General features: G+C 54.8%; 1 protein-coding gene across 1 annotated transcript; it reads left to right on the top strand.

The window, feature by feature from the left end:
* The first annotated feature begins 2,252 nt into the window (after positions 1–2,252).
* Positions 2,253–9,343, top strand: LOC148220703 (uncharacterized). The gene is made up of 18 exons (XM_088180983.1): positions 2,253–2,370; positions 2,627–2,700; positions 2,851–2,982; positions 3,111–3,190; positions 3,337–3,454; positions 3,749–3,838; positions 4,261–4,365; positions 4,489–4,654; positions 5,109–5,185; positions 5,681–5,830; positions 6,248–6,396; positions 6,712–6,853; positions 6,969–7,106; positions 7,307–7,483; positions 7,753–7,908; positions 8,342–8,443; positions 8,724–8,826; positions 9,204–9,343. The coding sequence occupies exons 1-18, from the start codon at positions 2,253–2,255 to the stop codon at positions 9,341–9,343; spliced, it is 2,217 nt and encodes a 738-aa protein (XP_088037109.1).
* Positions 9,344–22,319: the final 12,976 nt, after the last annotated feature.

Here is a 22,319-nt window from a genome sequence, read left to right as displayed (position 1 = left end):
CCCCCGCTCTGGGTCAGCCTGACAGGCATCGCTCTGGTGTGCAGGGCTGGCTCCTGCAGGACACAGCGCTCGGAGCCGCTCTGTGTCCCGCAGCTTTGGCATCTCAGCTGTCACTCCACGGCTGCCAGGCCTGTGCCACGATTTTTCCACCCATGTTCCGGTGCTGCTCCACTGAATCACAGAAACACAGAATTTGTGTTGTAAAAGACATTTGAGATCATCCTGTCCAACCGATGACCTAACACCACCTTGTCACCAGGCCATGGCACTGAGTGCCACATCCAGTCTTTCCTTAAACACCTCCAGGAACGGTGGCTCCACCACCTCCCTGGGCAGCCCATTCCAATGCCCAATCTCCCATTCTGTGAATAAATTCTTTCTAATGTCCAGGCTAAGCCTTCCTGTGGTGCAGCTTAAGGCTGGATCCTCTTATCCTGTCTGTTCCCTGGGAGAAGAGACCAACCACCACCTGGCTGCACCCTCCTGTCAGGGAGTTGTAGAGAGCACGAAGGTCCCTCCTGAGCCTCCTCTTGTCCAGGATAAACAAGCCCAGCTCCCTCAGCACCTGCTCATGGGACTTGTGTTCCACAGCTTCTCCTCTGCTGTTCCACAGCCGCTGCTCCTGCTCCAGTGTGGCTGCAACCCCTCCAGTGGTGCTGCTCTCACTGCAGTGCTGCTCGTCTGTGAAACTGCAGGGACTCCTGCAACCATGGGGACATTGTGACACTGAGGGGACACATGGAACCATGGGGCCAGGACTCTTTGTGAAAACTCCCAAGACCAGAGATTTTAACTGCTGGAACCCCTTCACAGCAGTGACTCCTGTGACCCCACATGTCCCCGTTTGAGTCCCCACACCCTGCAGTCCCACAGTCAGACCAGGTTTCCTCACTGCTTCCACCCCAGGTTTCCCATGGCTGAGTCTCAGATGTCTTGTTCCACAAAGCCATTTATTCAGGGTGCAGTAACACAAAAACAGCTCCAGCTGCTGCATCTGAGCAGGACCCTGAACAAAAAACCCGGGGCTCATCTCATTTGTCTTGCCATTTTCCATTTTTTATTCATTTTAATTAATTAATTTATTTCCTTCCCTTTTCCCCTCAAGTTTCCCACCATGTTTCCTTTCATGCTTCCCACGTTTCTGTCCCCTCATATTTCCCATTATTTTGGCTTCGTGTTTCCTGCCTTTTTCCCCCTTATGTTTCACACCCATTTTTCCTGCCCATTTCCTGTCTTTTTCCACTCACGTTTCCTACCCTTTCCCCTGCACATTTCCCGCCCTTTTCTCCCCTCATGTTTCTCACCATTTTTTCTCTCCAGCATTTCTTGTCCTTCCATGCCATCACATTTGCCATCATTTTTCCCCTCACATTTTCCAGCTTTTCTCCGCTTGATTTGCACACTTTCTTCCTCTCATTTCCCATCGTTTTCACTCAAGTTTATTGTCCTTTATTGCCTTCCATCTCCTGCCCTTTTCTTCCCTCAGCTTTCCTGCCCCTTTCCTCCCTGCACATTTCCTGTATTTTTCTCCGCTCATATTCCCCAGCGTTTGGTCCCGTCACATTTCCTGCCCTTTTGTCCCCTCACGTTTCCCATTTTTTACCTCATGCTTTCCACCCTTTTCCCCCTCATGTTTCATGCCTTTCCCCTCACAATTCTCACTGTTTTCCCCCCTTCTAATCCTGTCCTTTTGTCCCCTCACGTTTCCCCCCAGCAAGTTTCTCTTTTCCTCTCGAGCTGTCCACTCGTGCTGGGTGTCTCCATGTCCACCCACCTCGCTGTCCTCACAGGCCTTGGTCTCCTTTGCCATCCATAAGGTTCGGCAGCTCAGAGCTCTCTCTTTGTTTCATTGCTGCTTTTAGTAAATTGTTCTTAACTCAACCTGTGACCTTTCATTTTTTTGCCTGCAATTCTCCATCCCTCCGCAGAGGGAAGGGAAGGGAGAGTGGGAGAAGGGAGCAGTGCATGGTTTGGAATGTTTCATGGGAGCATCGTACTGGGGATAACTGGGGTGTCACAAAGGGCTCCCTGTGACCTGCCACCTGCCCCTAGCAACAGCTCCCAGCCTTTGTTGGCATGGAACCAGCCCCCAGGCTGCAGTGTCCGGCAGGACAGCGACGGGACAGGACGGGAGCACGCAGCTGGCGACAAGCCCGCGAGCACAGCTCACATCTTGCCCTGCAGAAGGGAGATAGATATTTCACCCAACCTTCCCCCTTACCGATATTTATACATTTTCTCTATTACATAAAATGGAGAGGAGACCTCCAAGACAGCCCAGGGTGGCCTGGGAGGAGGTGGCGGCTCCTCAGGAGAGCAGCTCTGCAGCAGAGCCCCCCGAGTTGACCATGGTGCAGCCACTGCAGCCCAGTGAGTGAGGGGCCCTGTGGGACTGGGCAGGGCTGGGTCCCCGTGCTGGGATCAGGTTTCCCTGGCACACGGGCAGCGGGGATTGCAGGGGTGGGAGTGATGCTGGAGTGCTGGGGCTGCTCAGGATAGGACACCAGCCCTGGCACAGGCTCTGCCAAGGAGGGGGACAGCAGAGGGGCCACAGCTCCTGCTCCTTCCTCTGCTCTGTCTTGTCACAGCACCCTCTGCAGCTCTCCTTTCTCTCCCCCTCCTTTAGATACCAGCTGCTTACCCATTTACACACAGGAAGCCATGGACTTCATCCAGGCCTTTGCCAGCAGCCCCGAGCAGGTACCCAAGGCCCATTGGATGGTGGCTGTGCCTGGCCAGGAGTGCTGGCTCTGCGGAGCAGCTGCTCCCACAGAGCATTGCACCCCAGGGCTCTGGTCCCAAGGGCTGGGTGTCCTCACTTCTTGCTGCCCCATTGTCTCTGTCCCTCAGCACCAGGACAAGGACCTGAAGCTGAAGTTCCTTGACAGCATCTGCACCCTGTGCAGAGATGCCAAGGACAGTGGCTTCTCCCAGGGTCTGGATGTTTTCTGCAGCAGATACAAGCTGGGAGAGATGATCCAGGTGCGGAGGCATGCAGCGCTCTGGGGAAGGGGGCAAGGAGCCTGTGAGGGCTCCACCTGGGCAGGGCAAAGCTCTGGTGGCTGTGGGTGCTGGCAGCTGCCAGGTTCCAGCCCAGCTGTGCTCTGCAGGTGCTGCTGAAATTGGAGCCCAAGTATGAGATCTGTACACAGGTGCAGCAGCTCGCCATGCTCGCCCTCGCTGGACTGAGGTACTGGCCCAAGGGCCTGCAGACCCCCGCCCAGGGCTGCGTGCCTACCTGCCCATCCCTGCTGGCAGCCCTGCCCCAGAGCTGCAGGAGACCTTGAGGCACTGCTCGCAGCACCAGTGTCCAACTGCGCCCCTCTCTCTTTACAGCACAGTGGGCACGGTGATGGAGAAAAATAAAAAATTCTTAAAAGTCTGCTTTGACAGAATCTTCTTCCTTCCTCCAAACGGGGAAATGCAGAGCCTGGAAGCGTCCCTCTATGCTCAGGTAACTGTTCCAGGGTGAACTGGAAGAGCCTCCAGTCCCTCTGGGCTGCTCCTGGCCACCTCATGCTGCCTTAGGGGCAAAGATCCAGGGCAGGCCACGGTCTCAGCTTCCCTTTCCTCCCCTCATCCCTTCATCCCTTGCCAGGCTCCAGCCACATCCAGAAATGTTGGCTGCCCTGCTCCCAGCACTAAACTGGCTCCTGTGTCCCTCCCCTTACACTGGGAGTTCAGATCAGTCTTCTGCCATTGGGAGAGACATCAGAATCACAGCCACTGCTCTCTGCCATCCTTGCAGTCCCTGCATGCTATGGACACCATGCTGGAGGTGATGGTGCTCAACTCTCCTGCCTCCAAAACCAGCGAGATGCTGCAGGACATCTTGGAGGTCTGGCCTGTGCACAGAGTGGGGGATCAGAGGGCTGTTCCTCACTCTGGAGAAAAAGGAGCCTGGGGTTGTGTCCAGTGTTGTCCTGGCTCCTGGCAAAGGAAGCCTGTCCCAGCCAGAACCAGGACACCCCAGTGCCTGCAGGCAGAGCGCCCTGCGGGGAGGGTGCCCGGCTGTCCTGGGGAACAGAGCAGAGCAGAGAGCAGCCCCTGCTCTCCTTGCTGCCCACCAGCTTTGCCTGGCACCTTTGTGCCAGGCCTGCCATGGCCCCCAGGGGCAGGAGCCCCTCTGCAGGCTTTGCTTGAGGGCACAGGAAGCCTGGAGGGACGGTGCAAGTGTGTCTCAGGAGCAGGGCTGAGCTGCTGATGCTGCTGGAGTGGGTGTCTGCTTGTGGGGCTCACCTGCAGCTGCTGTCTTCCCAGGTTCTGCTGGACTACTTGTTCATTGACAGAGTGACAGTGCAGGAGAGAGTCATGGGCAGGATTAGGCTGCTGAGCCGTTTGCTGGCCGACTTTTCTCCTGTGCAGGTTAGGACCTGCTACCCTCCAGCCAGGCCAGCCCTTCTAGCCTGGTACAGCCACAGCCCCCAATGCCTTCATGCCCCAGCTGCCCCCCCTCAGCCCTTCTCCTCTTCTCCCTGCCTCCCCCAGGCTGGTCAAAATGAGAACAGCGCTGCTGCCAGCAGACAGATCCACATCCCAGTGCTGGGGAAGCTGCTGGGCCATCTGTTTTTCAAGTTGTTCAGGAAAGAAGAAACCAGCTTGATGGCCCTGGATATTCTCTGCTCCCTCATGACATTCCTCTCTGTGCAGAAATGTAAGAGAAGCTGTAGTGGACTGCATCCCCATGCACAGCCGCATCCCCAGATACACCTGCTTGTCTTCCTGGGCCTTGTGACGGCCCCTTGTCGTGCTTGGTGCAGGTGCCAACATGTCCCCAGTGCTGCTGTCCCTTCTGCTCCTCCCGCACACCCTCTCTGCCAGGCTCTTGATGGTCCTGTGTAGCTGAGCTGCTCCTCCATGCAGGACTCAGCTCCACTGTGCCCCTTCCCCATGTCCCTTGGACAGCTCTTGTCCCACCCTGCCATATTCCAGCAGCACTAGATACAGACCCCGAAGGCAGGTCCCCCTTGCCACCAGTGCCCACCACCCCTTTCTGTGGCCAGCTGCTCCCCAGCCATTCCTGCATTCCCCAGACTTGTTAGGGTGGGGTCCCCTGCTGGCCCAGTGGCTGTGACTCACCTATGCGTCCCTGTTTCCCCTCTCTTTAGGTGTCACACTGCCCCCAACACACTGGAAATCTGAGATCACCTCCTTGTTGAATATGCCCGTCACCTGGGGAGTTCAGGTAAGGAGCCTTCCCCCTTGATGGGCCTCTCACCTGTGGTATCAGCAGGGCATTTGTGTGTGCAAAGGGGCGCAGAACCTGTGGGGCTGTCCCTAGTGAGAGGGTTCCCACTGTCCCTGAGCAGGGAACACTGTGGTGTCCAGGCAGCAGCAGCAGCAGCTGCTCCCCAGCCCTGCTGGCCACCAGCAAGCCCTGGGTCTCTTCAGGGCAGCAGCAGCAGCAGCAGCTGCTCCCCAGCCCTGCTGGCCACCAGCAAGCCCTGGGTCTCTTCAGGGCCGGCACTCCATGCCCCAGAGCCCAGCCCTCCTCCCTGCCCCAGGGCCATCATCATCCTCCCCTGCATGGGGACTGTGGGCACTGCTGCCTGCTTCCCTGTGGCCACTGCCAGGAGCACTGCCTGGCACCTCTGGCCAGGGCTGCTGACACTGCCCAGCCAAGCAGCACCCTTGGGGCACTGGCTGACACTGGCCTCTGATCCCTTCCTTCCTGCCACAGGCCTTTGAGAAATACCTCAGGCCTGCTGAGAGGACGGGCGTCGTCCTTGTAGCCATCGAGATCTTGGGAGGCTCCAGCCTCTCAGACAAGAAAGCGCCCATGGAGTTCCTGGAGGTGGCCATGAAATCCCCTGAGCTGTGGCTGATGGATGTAAGTGGCCTTTGGCTGGATTGCCCTGCCCTTGAGCCCTGTCAGGTTCCTGCCCCCTTCCCTCCCGAAGCCGGGTGTGTGAGGCTCCTGAAGCCACCTTGAGCTTACTCGGATCTGCCTCACCACAGCAGACGTGGCGTCCTGCTGTGGTTGCTGTCTGAGCTTTTCCCACAGTCTGCACAGTGGCATTTTGTCCAGTGTGCTAATTCCAATCCTCCGTTCAGACCTGGAATTAACGCCTTCCTTTTTGCCACCTTTGCCTGGTGTGGTGGCTTATCTTATGTGAACTTCCTTCTTTGGCAGTGCTTTGAGATGAGTTAACTGCGTCCTTTAAGTCCTGACAGAGGGATGGGCAGGGCAGTCCAAGACAGGGCGGCAAGGCTGTGTAAGCACCACGCTCACCTATGTTCCCTCCAGGCGCCAAAGGTTGTGAGTCACCTCTTTGCCTACTGTGATGAGAAAAACACAACAACCGCTCACAGCTTTTACTCCCTTCTTGTCCTAATGGCGAATAAGTGGCCTGGGCGAGTCGTTGCAGTAGCTCTGGAGGTTGCACCAATATTCAGGTACTGGCCCTGACAGCCTGGAGGGCTTGTTCCCTGTGGGGATAGGGGCCCCCAGGCTCTCTGGCTGCCAGGACCAAGGAACACTGCTGGACCTCAAAGGGAGCAGTGCCCTCCATCCTATCACACCTCTCAGCACAGGCTCACAGCAGCCAAAGCTGGCCAGACAGCCCAGAGCCAGCTCACTGCTCCCAGCCCCATGGGGAACACTCTGTCAACCGTGCCCACCTGCCCGGGCAGGGTCCCTGGGCAGCAGGGCTAGCCCAAGCTGTGCTGCAGTGGCCAGGGCAGCCCTGCTGACAGCGCTCTGCCTTGCAGCGACAAAGTTTGTCTGTGGAAGGCGATGTTCTCTGTGCACCAGACTCTGAAAAGAGTTTTGAAGGAGCTGCAAATCCAACTGCAGGACTGGCATAACAACATCTTAACTGTGCAGCAGAACACCTGTCTTGCTTTCTTGGCTGTGAGTCAGCAGGAACAGCCCATGTGTCCTTGCCCTCAAGATGCTGGTGGGAAGCCAGAGCTGTGCCAGGGGAGCCCTGCCACCTGTGGCTGAGCTCTCTGCTGCTTCCTTCCAGATGCTGGCCTCTGATCATGTGCAAGAGGAGGAACTGGGTCGATTGTACAAAGTCTCGGGTTTTCTGAGGTATTCAGGAATGGAAACGGTCCCTCTGGTGCTCAGGGCCCTGGTGACACTGTCGGAGAGAGCCGAGACGGTGAGCAGGCTGCTCTCAGGGGCAGACATGTTGCACCTGTACTCTGAGGTCTCAGAGAAGGTGGTGGCTGGGCCTGGGCTGGGAGTCAGGTGCTGGCTTGACTGCTCCAAATGCTCTGCCGGACATGGTGTGGCCTGGTGACTGCCTGGGGATCAACCAGGCAATGAAATGCTCACAGAATGGACTTGTCTTTCATGCAGGCAGGAAAAATGAAGAGTCTCCTGCAAGATTTGCTGCGATTCCTGTGGCATTGGTCTTGGGAGAACACAATGATGGCCCTGGAAATCTTCCACAATGTGCTGGGGCACCTGAAGAAGAGAGAGGCCAGCTCCACGGCTGTGATGATGGTGCATAATCTCTTGCACCTCTTTGATGCGGTAAGGCTGATGTGGGAGCCTGAGCCCCGCTGAGGATCCCTAGGCAATGACAGCTGCCCTGCAGCCCGGCCCTGGGAGCAGCACAAGGAGCCCGCTCCCCTGGGCTCTCCTGGGAAGGATTCCAGGCTTGCAGCCCAGAGCTGCTTCTGCCCTCTCTGGGCTGGGACCCCGCAGCATCGCCCCTCGCCTCAGCCACCTCAGCTCAACCCCTCCTGGCCACGGGCAGGGAGCCGCTGTGTGCAAAGCTCAGCTTTCCTCCTTCCTACCAGAAGGAAGAGTGTGTACGGGAGCACTCCATCTGCCTCTTCAGAGATGTGCTGGGCAAAACGGTATGGAGGGACAAGAAGGTCATGAAGAGAAATGCCTGGAAGGCCCTGGTCCGGCTCCTCCTTCACATGAGTGATAAGGCCCCCAGCGTGGCCAAGGTACCAATGTCACAACTGAGCACTGACCCAGAGAGGGGAGGCTGACACCCTCAGGGGATCCCAGCCATCGGGGTGAGGGCTGCTGGCAGCAGGCAGCTTTCCCCCCAGACAGCCCCTGGGAGCCAGGGTCCGCAGGGCCGGACAGGCTGGCGCGGCCATTTCCAACCCCTGCCCTGCCTGCTCCAGCAGGGCTGGGCAGCAGCCCGGCACAACCGAGGCCTGGACATGTGTGTCCCCAAAGGCTTCTCAGCTGTCCCCACCGGTGCTCCTGCAGAGCTTTGCACCACAAACCCTGCTGGCTTTCCCCAAAGAGAGTCCCGAAATGCTTTGGCGAGGGCATGTCTCAGCTTCCTACGGGCAAAATCACCCCAGGAAAAAAGCCCAACTCTCCTTCCACAGGCCCTGGTGCCATCTTGCAGCTTCTGTCCCACAGGCCTCCAAGGAAGCCATCCTGGCTATAGCAGAGCTTCTCAAATGGCAAGAGCTCAAGCATCTGGTGCAGACAGAGCAGACGTGGAGGATAGGCGAGTGCTTGGTGAGGATGAGACCCAGGCTGGGCAAGGACTGCCCACCACACCATGCTGGGGCTGTAAGCTCTGCAGCTGGGCCTGCCCTGGGCTGCTGCAGTCCAGGGCCCAAAGGCTGCAGCTGCACCCTTGTCCCTGTCTCAAGAAGAGCAGCCTCCTCCGCGCCCATGTCCCCTCCATGGCCCCAGCATGAGGAAGGGCTCTGAGACACAGGGGTGATGGCAGGAGGGGCTGCTCTGGCCAGCTGGGGGCCTCTGAGAAATGCCCACACCCTTGTGCTCTCTCCAGCTGGCCAAGGCCAGCAGCAGGGCTGAACGGTTGGTGTGGGACAGCCAGCCCTACCTGCTGAGCCCTCAGGCCCCCATGCGAGAGGCGGCCCTCAGGTTCATTGGTGAGTCCCAGTCCCCAGGCTCCCTCTTGGGGCAGCCTGGCCCCGTCCCCCCCAGCCCTGGGGCTGCCATGGGCAGGGCCTCGGCCTCCCTGTGCCTGCCGTGCTCACATAGGTGAGTGGCTTTGGTGGCGGCCTTGCCCAGTGCCACCCCCAGACTGCTGAGGGGCTCAGGCGGGGCCTGGGGCCGCGCTGCTGGGAGCACGCTGGGGAGCAGGGGCTGATGGAGCTCTGTGCCCAGGGCTGGCTGCGCGGCACCTGAGAGAGCAGAGTGAGGACACCCTGGCTGAGATCCTCTTGGGTGAGTGGGGAGCCGGGCTCGGGGGACCCGGGGGTCTCTGCACACACTGGGGCTCATCTGGGCTCTCTCTGTGTTGCAGAACTTGACACATTGCAAGCAAGAGAGAAGGACGCCGCCATCCGTTGCCTGGCAGCTCAGACCAGCTTGATGCTGAAGTGTCTGAAAAAGCAGCCAAGATCAAGATTCTGCCAGCGCACACTGTGCTGCTGGTGCCGCTGAGCAGAGAGGGACCTTCACATCAGGAAGGGACACAAACTCAAACACCTGCTGAATCACGAGGTGTGAAAGGATGCCCTAGCTTTGTAAAGTGCCCTAGCTTTTTCCAAAATGCAGCCCAGCATTTCCGTGACCGCTGACTCCACCATTGCCCTGACTGGTAGGGACCCGTTCCCCACAGCCCCTGAGCATGGTGTGAGGTGGTCCAGAATAACCCCGGGGTTGTGGCCTGTCCCCTCCTGGCTCCTGCTAAGAGGCTGAGCTGCCTGCCTTCAGCCCTTCAGTTCTTCTGCCTGCCTCCCCCAGGCTGGTCAAAATGAGGACAGAGGTGCTGCCTGTGGAGAGATCCAGATCCCAGTCCTGGGGAAGCTGCTGGAACATCTTTTCAGATCATTCTAGACAGAAAAGGCTGCTTTATGGCTCTGGATGGCCTCTGCAGCCACTTCAAGTTCATCTGTCAGCAGGAAGGTAAGAGAAGCTGTGGTGGGCTGCATCCCTGCACACAGCCACATGCCCCCAATGCACCTGCTCATCTTCCTGGGCCTTGCCATGGCCCATTGTGTGCAGGCATGGGGGTTCACGTGTGATCTGCTTCTGTCACAGGATCTGAAAGATTGTGGGCCAGAGAGAAGGATCCTGGGCCCTTGACCTGGCTAAAATCCTCGGAGATGAGTTGGTGTGGCTGGATCTGAGCCCAGCTACAGAGCCTTCTGAACCATAGTTCTACAACCTCAATTACCTTATATATATAATTTATACTAGTAAACAAGATATATAAATTACATAGATTATAAATCTATATAATATATATAATTTCATGAGTAAATAATATATGAGTCAGATATTTCCTCTCATATATAAATTACATATATTTTGAATATATATATTAATTAGAGATATATTAGATTTTAAAATAAAATAAACCATCTTTTTAAAATCGATTGTGAAATGTTAATGACTGCACCACACAGGTAGCTCTATATATGAGTATAGTGCAACATTTTTCAGCAGTATAGAATCACTTATGTTCAAGGTAGCAGAGAGACTTGGAGAAGAACAGTGAGAATTGCAGGTGGGAAATGTAACGAGGAAAGGGTGGCAAATGTGAGGGGACAAAACAGTGGGGAATGTGAGGAGGGAAATGGGGAGATAATGTGAGGGGAAAAGGACAGGAAATATCAGTGGAAAACGAGGGGAAATGTGGGGAGGAAAAATAGATGCAAAAGAAGGAGGAAAAAGGCAGGAAAGATGAGGCCAAAAATAAAAGGAAATGTGAGGGGACAGGCAGACAGAAAATCTGAGAGATAAAATGGGAAATTTGAGGGGAAAAGGCTGGGGAATGTGAATAAAAATGGAAGAATGGTGAGAGAAATGAGATGAGCCCAGGGTCCTTTGTTCAGGGTCCTGCTCAGATGCAGCAGCTGGAGCTGTTTCTGTGTTACTGCACCCTGAATAAATGGCTCTGTGGAACGAGACATCTGAGACTCTGCTATGGGAAACCTGGGGTTGAAGCAGTGAGGAAACCTGGTCTGACTGTGGGACTGCAGGGTGTGGGGACTCAAACGGGGACATGTGAGGTCACAGGAGCCACTGCTGTGAAGGGGCTTCAGCAGTTCAAATCTCTGGTCTTGGGAGTTCTCCCAGAGGGTCTCAGGAGTTATATGAAGCAGAGTGTCACAGGGTTCCCTGGCAGGTGCAAGAGAGAGGTCTTTATTGCAAAAAACAGGCCTTTTAAGCAGATGGGCCATTATCAGTTAAAACCCATTTAAGCACAACAAATGTAATTCAAACAACCACCATAAAACATGATGCGAACACATAATGGTTATGTAACTTGTTTTTCTCCCTCTAATTCAGCTGAGTCACTTTCCCATAGTCCTTTTCTACTTAGCTGAAGTAACAGGCCCGAGCCATGATTTTACAAGGGCAACAAGGCCCTTACTTTATAAGGCTTTACCTACAGGCAACACAGTGCCACAATGAACCTTGCACCATACTGACACTGGTGTAATCAGACTTTTGCCCAGCAATGAGAAGAGCTTTGATTGCCATATTTCTGTGTTGGCAAAGGAAGGATACAGATCTGAAAGAGACTTCTGGGGGGTGCTTGTTGGGAGAAGAAGCATCTGGGCCTTGGCGATTAGCTGAGAATCTGCCTCTCACAAAGGACCATTGACTCTGTGCCCTGAGAATGGCTTCTGGGCCATTGGCTTGGCAGATGGGTGAGACTCTTGGGCCTACACAGATCATTGGACCTGTCTAAGTGTGAGTGGCAAGGTGCAGTACTTTGGGATCTTCCTGCACTTCCCAGACAAGCAGGTGCCTTCTTACGATGCACTTAAGGGACCAGCTCTGAACACTTTTAGCACTGCTGATGGCAGCTGCCAGGAAGAGAGTGGTTGAAAATTGGAGTAGAAGTGCAGAGAGTGTTTTGATCTGACATGAAGGTTTTTAGTAAAATGGGAAACAGAGTTGGGTACAATCAGAGATGCCTGGAGAAAGAACAATAAAGGTATGTGGTGCTGATAATGATTTTGGTGGTGAAATCCAGGATAAAAATTGAGTTTACTCATCCAGCTTGAACTGTCTCATACACAGTTTAGAAATGTCTGTTCTAATGCTTAAATTAAGTTCTAATGCTTAATTAGATTAAGTAGTTACAAATCTCAGTAACAGTGACTGAAAACGGAATGAATATTCCTGACCTCTGAACTCAGACTAGGATATTTTGCTTTGAAAATAAAGGAGGTGCAATACAGCAAGACGTTGGGATATGCTCTAAACCCACTGTCTAAGATCAGGTATTGGATGGGGTATCTCTGCAGTGGATGAAGGTGTAAAAAGTCACGGCCATTGTTGATGAAAACTCCCCCAGGGCTTTCATATTTTTATGTCAGGTGTTTTTAACAGCACCTTCAGCCTGTTTCACACCCCATGTTTTTTCTCCATGTACGTGTGCTGTGCAATATGTCACTTGCATTAGGGCTCTGAACTGTGCCCGTTTGGGTGGAGGGAAGTCCAAGGTGGGAGGCTGTGGTGATGGCAGGAGCTGATTCCCGGCTGGCTGCCATGACCCTGTGCATGTCACGTTGTGGGCCTGGGGATCCCTGGGGAAAAGTGACCACTGAGCTTCTGCTGCAGCTCCCAGTGTGGGGTGGGCATGCGCTGGCTAAGGTGACAGGGCTTGTGGTGCCAGAGGAGCAGCACGGTTCAGCCGCCCTCGAGCGTCCCAATGAGCCGCTGTCCATTTGTCAAATGAAAAGGAAAAAAATGCCATGGTGAGTGAAGTTGTGTAAAGGAGTTGCAATGGTGGTGCAGGAAGCCAAGATATTCTTGTGTTTTTGAGGGAAGAAGAGGTTGACATAAGGAATGCAGGGTGTGGCAAAAGGCCAAGCTTGTAAGTGGTGAGGCCCAGGAAGAACCCAGTGCAGCAGCAGTGCTGCAGGATTCCTGTGGCCTGAGCAAAGGCCACAGGGTGGCTTGTGGACTGGGCCACGGGTGTGTGCATCTGATGGAGGAGACCCGGTGTCACCAGCATCAGGAGGGGACGGGAGGGGGCAGGTCTACCTGGGGGGAGGGAGAGGGGAAATGCAGGCTCCAAGCGCGGAGGGCTAATGGAGGACAACATGTGTGCTTAGGGAATTACTCAGGTATGGCACTTCCCACCTCCACAGCACTCCATTTCCCAGCACTGCACACCCCAAACTGGTCCAGTCTCCAGTGATGCCTTAAGTTTCTAGTTTTTCTCTTTTTCAGATCCTGTACTGCATTAGTGTATAACTCTGAACTCCATATCGACTGTTAGTAAGCTCTCTTCACATTTTGGTCACACAAAACAATCCTTCCAGGCCTGAGAACCAAAGACACCCTCTGCCTCCCTTTTGTATAAACAAAAGTGAATCGGGGGAGGAGGGGCAAACTCGGGCAATATGACTTTATTATCTGAATCTGTAACTGGAGATTTCATCCCTGATATCCAGATAGACCAAGCCTATATCTGTCTCCAAAACTTGTGACTGTTGTCCACCTTGAGTGTAGCCTCTGGAAAGCTTTTGACTGCTCAAAGTGTATCTGTTGAGAGCCATTAATAAATACCTACTTTGTTCTCTAAACTCCGTCTAGGCTCTGTTCTAGGTAGCCACTCCAAGGCATCACCAACCCCATGGCATATTACAGAGGAGAATATCCCCTTCCCTGACCCTCACCCTGTTGCATTCTCAGTGACCATGCCCTCCCAGAGCAGCTGTGTCCCACTCTGCACAGCTGCTCTACATGGGACTGAAGCACAGAAAAACCCTCTATAACCTACAAAATAAGATATAAGAGTAGGTATGTATTTATTCAGCACTGAAGTGCATGAGGGATAGCTCCTCCAAAAACATGCACACCCTTGGAGACTTGCGCCTCTCTTTTTATTCTCTACAAACTAGGACTACACAATACTTCTAATACATTTTCATTTCCTGAACCCGCCCGTCCCCACTTCATATTAAAATCAGCTCCACGCCTCTTTGCGATTGCCCACTGCTCCTTGTTGGTCGCTCTCGGGGTCGTCTGGGGTGAAGTAAATAGTCTTCCTCTCAGTTAACTTTTCACCTTGTCTCCTTGAGCATGCTCTTCTTTTAGTCCTTTGGCCATCTTCCTGACTTTGATACCAGGTTTCCTGGCTTTGGGGTCAGAAGAACCCCCTTATCCTGTGGTGCCTTTGTCCTTCCATTTGCATGTTCTAGCTCTTGGTCTTATCTTGCTCTTCTCCTGTTCTTGTAAGCACAGTCAATATTTAGGCATTCCATACGGTTTTGTCACCCCCCTTTTAGACAAAGCATTTCTTGATGCTTGATTCTTGATCCTTAATTCTTAATTTCTCTGTCTCAGTCCCCCCTTTTCTAGGAATTCAGTACATTCTTTTACTTAGTAATAGCAATACCTTTCCCCTTTTGTTGGTTCCCTTTTCTTTCTGTGGAATTTTTCCCATTGTTATGCTAAGTATTTGTGGCTACACCTTAGTAGCAATAGTTTTCTCTCGAAGGTGTGTGGGGGATAGGGGGAGACCTGAAAAGGAAAGGTGGGACAGGGGCCTGGGCTCTCTGGCTCTCATTCTCTCGCTCACTGGTGGAGTCAAAGGATGATGGCTGGGGCTCCTATCTACCGTCCTCCCTGCCATCCCAGTGCCGGGAGCCACGTTCCCTGCTGTTGGACATCACTCGGCCGTTTTCCCCCCTCATCCTACTGCCTCCTGACACTCTGCCGAGCACCACGACTGACACCGTGAGGGGGGAGTCGCTCCTCCATCCCTCTCACCCCTGGGCCGCCGGTGCCACCACCCAGCCCCCTTCAGCTGCACGGGACCTGCCCTGCCCACAGCACTGATAACTGAGTGCAGGGAGAGAGGGCCTTGGCCAAAAGGGACTGGAACTGAGCTATATTGTTCTGTTTTGGTGTCAATTTTTATAGCTGTTGTTGTTTCTGCTGTTTTGCCTTGTTAGATATCAGTAAAGAACTGTTATTCCTATCCCCGTATCTTCTGCCTGAAAGCCTCTGATTTGAAACCATAATAATTAGAAGGGAGGAGGTTGCACTCTGCATCTTGGCTTTCCTTAACAAATATCTATCTCTCAAACCAAAACACAAGTCCCATGAGCAGGTGCTGAGGGAGCTGGGCTTGTTTATCCTGGACAAGAGGAGGCTCAGGAGGGACCTTCGTGCTCTCTACAACTCCCTGACAGGAGGGTGCAGCCAGGTGAGGGTTGGTCTCTTCTCCCAGGGAACAGACAGGATAAGAGGATCCAGCCTTAAACTGCACCACAGGAAGGCTTAGCCTGGACATTAGAAAGAATTTATTCACAGAATGGGAGATTGGGCATTGGAATGGGCTGCCCAGGGAGGTGGTGGAGTCACCGTCCCTGGAGGTGTTTAAGGAAAGACTGGATGTGGCACTCAGTGCCATGGCCTGGTGACAAGGTGGTGTTAGGTCATCGGTTGGACAGGATGATCTCAAATGTCTTTTACAACACAAATTCTGTGTTTCTGTGATTCAGTGGAGCAGCACCGGAACATGGGTGGAAAAATCGTGGCACAGGCCTGGCAGCCGTGGAGTGACAGCTGAGATGCCAAAGCTGCGGGACACAGAGCGGCTCCGAGCGCTGTGTCCTGCAGGAGCCAGCCCTGCACACCAGAGCGATGCCTGTCAGGCTGACCCAGAGCGGGGGCAGCGCAGGAATTGCTGCTGGGCTCTGGGAGGTGCGGATGAGTGCATTTAATGGTGACTTGGGGGTGTGATCCTTGTCACTGCAGCCACGTTTGGCAGTGCCAGGACCCTTCCAGTTCATCTGGAGTCATGAACTCAGGAGAAACTCAGGACAAAAGGAATCAAACTGGCTTCTCTACTGCAGGGAAACACTTCTTGGTAGAAGTTTAAGGATTTCTGATTTATGAACCAAAGTGGGTCAATTATTGGCCTGTGATTTTGTTTTAAACCAGGGACAGTTTCCAAATTACTGTAATTTGGCTTGAAAAATGAGGAACATACCTCACCATCGGGATGTTGCAAACTGAGTGAAGAGCTTTTTTTTTTGGTCACAATGATCAAGAAAACAATTGGAATCCTTTTCCCTCCTTCCCTCCTCTCTCTGGGAATGAATTCCAACTCTTCCTGCAGGTGTGATTTCCATCATCTTCTCTGGAGTTGGGATGTGCCAAATGAACAGTGGGAAGGCAGAGAATAATGGACCATAAAAACTTCAAACTTGTTTTAACCTCCGAAATTCACGGGTTTTGAAACTTCTGGTTTTTAAACTATTCCCCACATTCCACTCTTCTAACTTTTGCCCTGGCATAAAACCCTGCTTGGGAACTGACCCTCATATTTTGAGGAGGAGCACAGTGGGGCTCAAAAGTTTGAGTTGTGAAGCCCATGGGAGTCTTGCCTGAGCCACAGGGCATCCCAGTGTCCCTGTTCTTGTTTTTATTTTCCCAGGAGTATGCAGATGCCTGTCCAGGTTCCAAGAAGGAAAAAGCCACAGTGAAGTGGTTCCTGAGAGCTGTCCATGGCTGTGATTGCTGTTTGACATTCCAGGGCATTAGTGAAGGCTTCTGCTTCTCTCTTTCCACAGCCACACTGTGGATCCATGAGAGATTAGCCCAGCTGGGAAAACATTTCAGACCACTGCCTTGACTGTTTGTTCTGGACAAGGAGCCACAGTGCCCACAGGGAAGATTTTCCTCTGGAGTGTTGTTGCTTTGTGCCTATGGAGGAGAGAGCAGAGTGTCCCTGTGGGGGATTCTTGACCAGTTGGACAAGTGCTGTGATGTCATTGGTGTGCTGAGGTCACCTTGGAGAGGAATTGAGGAAGTGTCTGCAGGGTTCTAATTGCAGAACACTGGCCAAGGAGAGGTCCAGGCTTCCTTGGAGATCAGTGCCAGTCAGGGGGATGGAACTGGACAGCAACTGACCTCGTGCCAACAGCCTGGGGAGAATAAGCTGGCCACACATGGAGGTTCCCAGTGCAGTTGGACTGGCCCCCAGCTTTGGAGACGCCATGAGAAGGTTCCTGCTTCCCTCGGGGCTGTGTCTGAACTGTGCAGAAACTGTCCCTACATGTGCTCCAGCATGTCGGGTAGGATGAGTTTCCCCTCTCCTCTCAACCACTGTCTCAGCATCAAAGAGCCGGACTTTGCCTGCTCCAGGGAAAGGCACCAGTGGCACAGCCCATGTGTCACCCCCTGTTTTTTTCTGCAGCACAGAGGCTTGGACAGGAGCAATAGAGAAACTCCCTGCAGGGGGGAAGCTTCGCTGCAGAACCTGGAAGGAAACCCAAAGGCCCCAAAGCATCTCTCCAAAGGGAGAACTCCTGCTCCAGTGTGTGTGGGGCAGAGCAGAAGGGCTGCTCTGACTTGCCACGTTGCTCGAGGCACTTGTGCTTGGCAGGAACAAACCCCACAGATTCCTTCCCTGAGCAGCAACAGAGGCCCTGTGTCCATCCCAGCATCTGGAAGGGCACTCCGGGCTCCTGGCACGGGTGAGATCAGTGGCCTGGCACAGCAGCCCCAAAGCAGCATCAAGGATGTGTCTCTGGTGGACACTGGTGCAGAGTGTGCTCAGAAACCCCCATTCCAAAGGGGCAGAATCCATCCTTATTTCTGGAGAGACTGCAGGATACCACAGCCTGTCTGTGCTGGAGGCCCAGGAAGGTCTCACTGGGAAGGAGTGGCCAAAGACCCCTCTTGGGACTGGCCCTGAGGCTCCATTCATCACTGGCAGGGACAACCTCCAGACTGGGTCCATCAGGAACTGATCCTGGAGCCCGTGGGCTTTTGTGATGCTTTGAGGATGGATAAGGTTAAAGAGTTGTTTGGCTTTGCCAGGACCTCAGAGGATCCTTGTCTCTTAGGGTTGCTGTTGGGTCCAAGAACAGCAGGTGTCCACTGGGGCCCTGACAGGGCAGCAATAGCCACATTGCACTCCCTGTTTCTGTGCCAAGAGCTGATCAGTGCCTGGAGGGCAAAGCATTGCTCAGGAAGTCTCACCCAGCCTTCACCAAGCCCATCTGACTACAGCAAAAAGCCAGTGGTGAGTGGAACATTATGTTGGGCCTTGAAAAGTGTCTTGGGTCTTTGATTGACTCATTCCTTGGACATTTTTGAAGTCTCCTCTGGGGTTTTGAGGTTCATGGACTCAGCACCAAATGTCCCATAGTGCTCACTGAAGTGCAGAAAACCTGAAGGAACCACACCTCTACCAGTATTGTCTTCAAGTCTTCAGGAATTGTTTCAGGAGTGGAGTTAAAGAGGAAGATTTCAATGACCACTAAGTTAAAGAGGGATAATTTGATATTCCTTTAGTCAACTTCCAAGTGCATTCCCCAGGGCTGAGCCCACTGCCTGTCTGGAACTATCAGCCCTGGAGCCCCAGGGATCTCTTAGGAGAGCTGAGGTGGGGCAGGGACAGGAACACTTGGAGCTGACGCTTTTCTCCACAGCTGGGCCAGGCTCCTGGCACAGGGGGAGCTGAGGGCAGCACGGCAGCACTGCCCAGACACAGCTCTGCACAGGAGCAGCTCCTCTGCAGAGACAGCAGGGCTGGGGCATGGCCTGCAGGGGACAAGGGCAAAGGAGACAGGGGCAAAGCTGAACAGGTCTGGACAGTGGGAAGACACCTGAAACCTCACTGGGGCAGGAAACCCCGAACAGGCCCTTATCCTGGGAAGCAGGCAGATGCAGGGAAAGGCAGGGGAGGATCCTGGAGGGCTCCTCAAGAGCAGGCACAGCCCGTGGCTGGGATGTGTCTCAGAGGCTCTGCTGGTTCTTGGCTGCAGAGGAGAGCAATGTTTTCTGGAGCAGGGGCTCCCTGGCAGAAGCACCAGCAGGTCAGGGCAGGACACCTCCCTGCTCCCAAGGATGGCTTCTGGGTGGGAAGGCAGGGGTGCCCACCACGGGTGTCCAGGGCTGTCCCCAGAGCCGTGTCCCTGCAGCCCTGAGCACTGAGTGTCTGCTCATGGATCAGCACCTGCTGGGCTCAGTGCTCAGCCTGAGAGCCATGGCAGGAGAAGGGGGGCCAAAGAAGGAGGGACCTCAGCAGGGAAAGGTCCTTCTACCTGTACAGGAGGTGCTTTGAGGCTCAGAACTCACGGAGCTCCTGTTCATATCCTCGATGTCTCTGTGAGGCCCTCGACATGAGCAGAATCAGGGCAGCCCTGTGCTGCTGACACCTGTTCTTTCCTCAATCTGTGCTGGGAATTTTCACTTGTTTACCTCGATGGAAATGGGAACAAGGCTGTGTGTGTGAGGAAAGGGATGAGGCTTTTATTCCACCACGCTGAGGTTGATGAGGACCTCAGCAAGTACCTTGCCCAGGCACAAGTGTGCAGAGAGCAGCAGCCCCTTTGCAGCTGCCTCAGGGTCTGTGTCTCATCCCCTCTGTTCCTGCCCACAGGCAGCTTCTCCCCGGCAGTGTCCGGCCTTTGGAAGGGGCTGCAAAGCAGAGCCGAGCACCCAGCAGGTGAGGTGGGGTGACAGGGCAGGGAAAGAGGGACAGAGAAGAGCTCCCAGCACGGGCAGCTCGGACAGCAGCCCCAGAGAGGAAGAGAGGGAGGGGGACTGCGAGCACAAATGCTGCGGGATCAGCGACTCATGGACCTCCCTGCCATCCTCTGCCCTTGAGAAGCCTTCCCCAGACAATTCCCCCGGTCTCATCTCTCACCCAGCAGAGCTTCTGCCCTCAACACTGGCAGTTTTCTGCCAGAGTCTCCTCATTGGCACCCTGAATGCTGCGGAGGAGAAGCTGCTGAGTGACCCGCGGTGCGTGCTGTGCTTCCCTCTGCAAGAACACGCAGGCATTTGGAGGCGTTTCCCCATGAGGCTCTGCTGCCTTTGTCCCACCCAGCCTGCAGGGGCTGCAGGGGCAATGCTGGGCTGCGGGGCTGGCACTGAGCACAAGATGCCATCTTTGGGACATTGCTCCCTTTGCCAGGGCCCCTGCTGGGCTGAGTCTGCCCTCAGGCAGGGCACAGCTCCCCCACAGCATCTCGGTGTTACCTGTGAGCCCCATGGAGAAGACACCTCTGTGCCCTCTGCACAGTATTTCACTGCCAGGACAGCAGGAACGCAACCCAAAGCTGCCTTCAAACCACCCCTCTGCCGTGGTGGGGAAGTCGAACAAAAGGAACAACACAAACCCTTTGAATCTCTGTGCTTGTGGGGGGAGATGGGAACAACAATGATGGAAAGCTTCGTTCTATCAGGAGCAGATTTCACTGGAATTCCCCTGTGCTGCTGTTTCCCAGTTGCTGCAGGACAGAAGGGACTTCTGCAGAGCCCGGAGCAAATGCCCAGCTCTCCTGGCAGCCTCAGCCGGTGCCAAGCACAGCTCCAGGCAAAGGGAGCTGCACACAGGCAGGACTGAAGGCACAGAGGCAGGGTGGGGCATTTCTCCAAAGAATGAAGCAGGTTTTCCCCTGAAAAGTCCAGCCTGTCTTTTGCACACATCCATGTGACAAGAGGCACCAGACGTCCCACAGCAGCTCCAGCACCCAATTCCTCCTCCTGGCGTCCTGGCAGACCCGCCAGAGCTGCAGCTCCTGCACTTGGGGCTCTTCCTGGGCATCTCCTTGGCTGCCCTCCTGAGCAACAGCCTCATCACCCCCACGGGAGTCTGCGACCACCAACTGCACACCCCGAGGGACTTCTTCCTGCTCAACCTCCCTCTGCTCCACCAGGGCTCCATCTGCACCACTGTCCCTAGAGCCATGGCTAATTCCCTCTGGGACACAAGTGCCACCTCCTGTGGGGAATGGGCTGCACAGGACTTTTTTCTCTGCCTCTTCCTTGGAACAGAATATTCTTTTCTCCCCAACATGTTCTACAACTGCTCTGTGTCCATCTGCAAACCCTTATGGTCACTTTGGGACCTTCCTGGGCACCAGAGTTTGTGCCCCCATGGCAGCAGCTGCCTGGGCCTGTTGCTTTCTCTCTGCTCTGCTGCTCACAGCCAAGACATTTTCACTGCCCCTCTGCCAGGGCAATGTCATGTGCCAGTCATGCTTGGAGGCTTCCCTGGGGCGGTGCCAGCACTAGGATGATGTAACTGGGGGCAATGAAAACAACGAATCGCCTGGCGAACTTCCAGGATGGCCAGGGAAAACTGGTCTGCCATGCCAAAATTCAGCTAAGTCCCGTGTGAGCTGGGTAGTGCAGTTCGCCCTGTGCCTGGAGCCATGGGGTTGCCCCACCCTGCCATCCCTGGCCGAGCCCAGCCTCAGAGACAGGCAGACCTGGCCACCACGAGGCACTGGATAGCAGGGTACACCTGGTGCCCGAGCACTGCCCCGGAGCACGGCACACCTGTCTGCTGAGGAACCCCCCAGAGCCAGGGTCACCTGGCATCCTCCTCAATCTCCGGACCTGGAGAAATCCCACAGCCACATAGCACTCCATAGCCAGGTAGACTGGCAGCCCCATTCAAGTAGAGACCGTATTTCAAGATCAGGAAATATTTTGGATAAAAAAACACTTTTTTTTTTTAAATGAAAAACATATGTATATTTTTATTTGAAGAAAGAAACATTTTGAAAAACAGATTTATTTGGAGAGCTTTGTTTTTGGTTTTGGACCCATGCCACCTCCATCGTGATCACAGCCAGCATCTGCTCTTTTCTCTGCCTGCACGCACACTCTCCCACTCAAACTGCCCCCAGCAGAGCCCACATAACCTGCAACAAACAACCTAGATGGGGGGGATTGTGTGGAAGACAGCAGAGCCCGGTCATGAAGGGACCAGAGCCTGGCTCAAATTTCCTCACTTGCCAGGAGAACAGAAATCGAGATAGAGACAAGTAGACACAGAGAAGCACAGACATGCACTGGGCTGGACTGGGAGGAAAGGGGGTCCCTGGCCACGGGCACTGCGGGGACACAGACAGGGCTGAGGCCGGGGGGAGGGGCCTGCAACCAGTGTAGGGGGAGGAGAAGACAGAAGGGATGGGTTTGATGGGGAAATGTGGTGGATGGGGTCACCCCATGGAGGGGTGACGGGACACAGAGAGCGATGAGGGGACACAGGGCAGAGGCGGGGGGCACAGGAGAGATTTCTGGGGGTCAGGGATGTAGCCAGGTGGGGGTCCCGTGGGGGCTGTGGGGGCTCCCCGTGCCCAGCCCCGCACTCACTGCGCACCGTGACGCCGAGCCGGGCGCTGCTCTTCCACACGGCCCCCCCCTCGGAGCGCACCTCGCAGCTGTAATTCCCCGAGTGGGAGACCCCCACGGCGGGCACCAGGAGCTGCGGGGACCCCTGCGGGCCCCCCACCAACTGCCCGTGCCGGTAGAAGCGGTACAGGAGGGGGGCTGGGGGCCGCAGGGGGCTGGGGGTGCTGAGGCAGCTGAGATTGAGGGGGGACCCCTCGGGGAGCTCGGGGGCACCCTCCAGCAGCGGCACCGAGAAGAGCTCTGGGAAGGAGATGGCAGAAGCGGATTTGTGACTCCGAGT

This window comes from Sturnus vulgaris, chromosome 31 (genome assembly GCF_052056855.1).
Source record: "Sturnus vulgaris isolate bStuVul1 chromosome 31, bStuVul1.hap1, whole genome shotgun sequence".
Taxonomy (NCBI): Eukaryota; Metazoa; Chordata; class Aves; order Passeriformes; family Sturnidae; genus Sturnus; species Sturnus vulgaris.
This window is presented reverse-complemented; position numbering and strand designations above follow the sequence as displayed.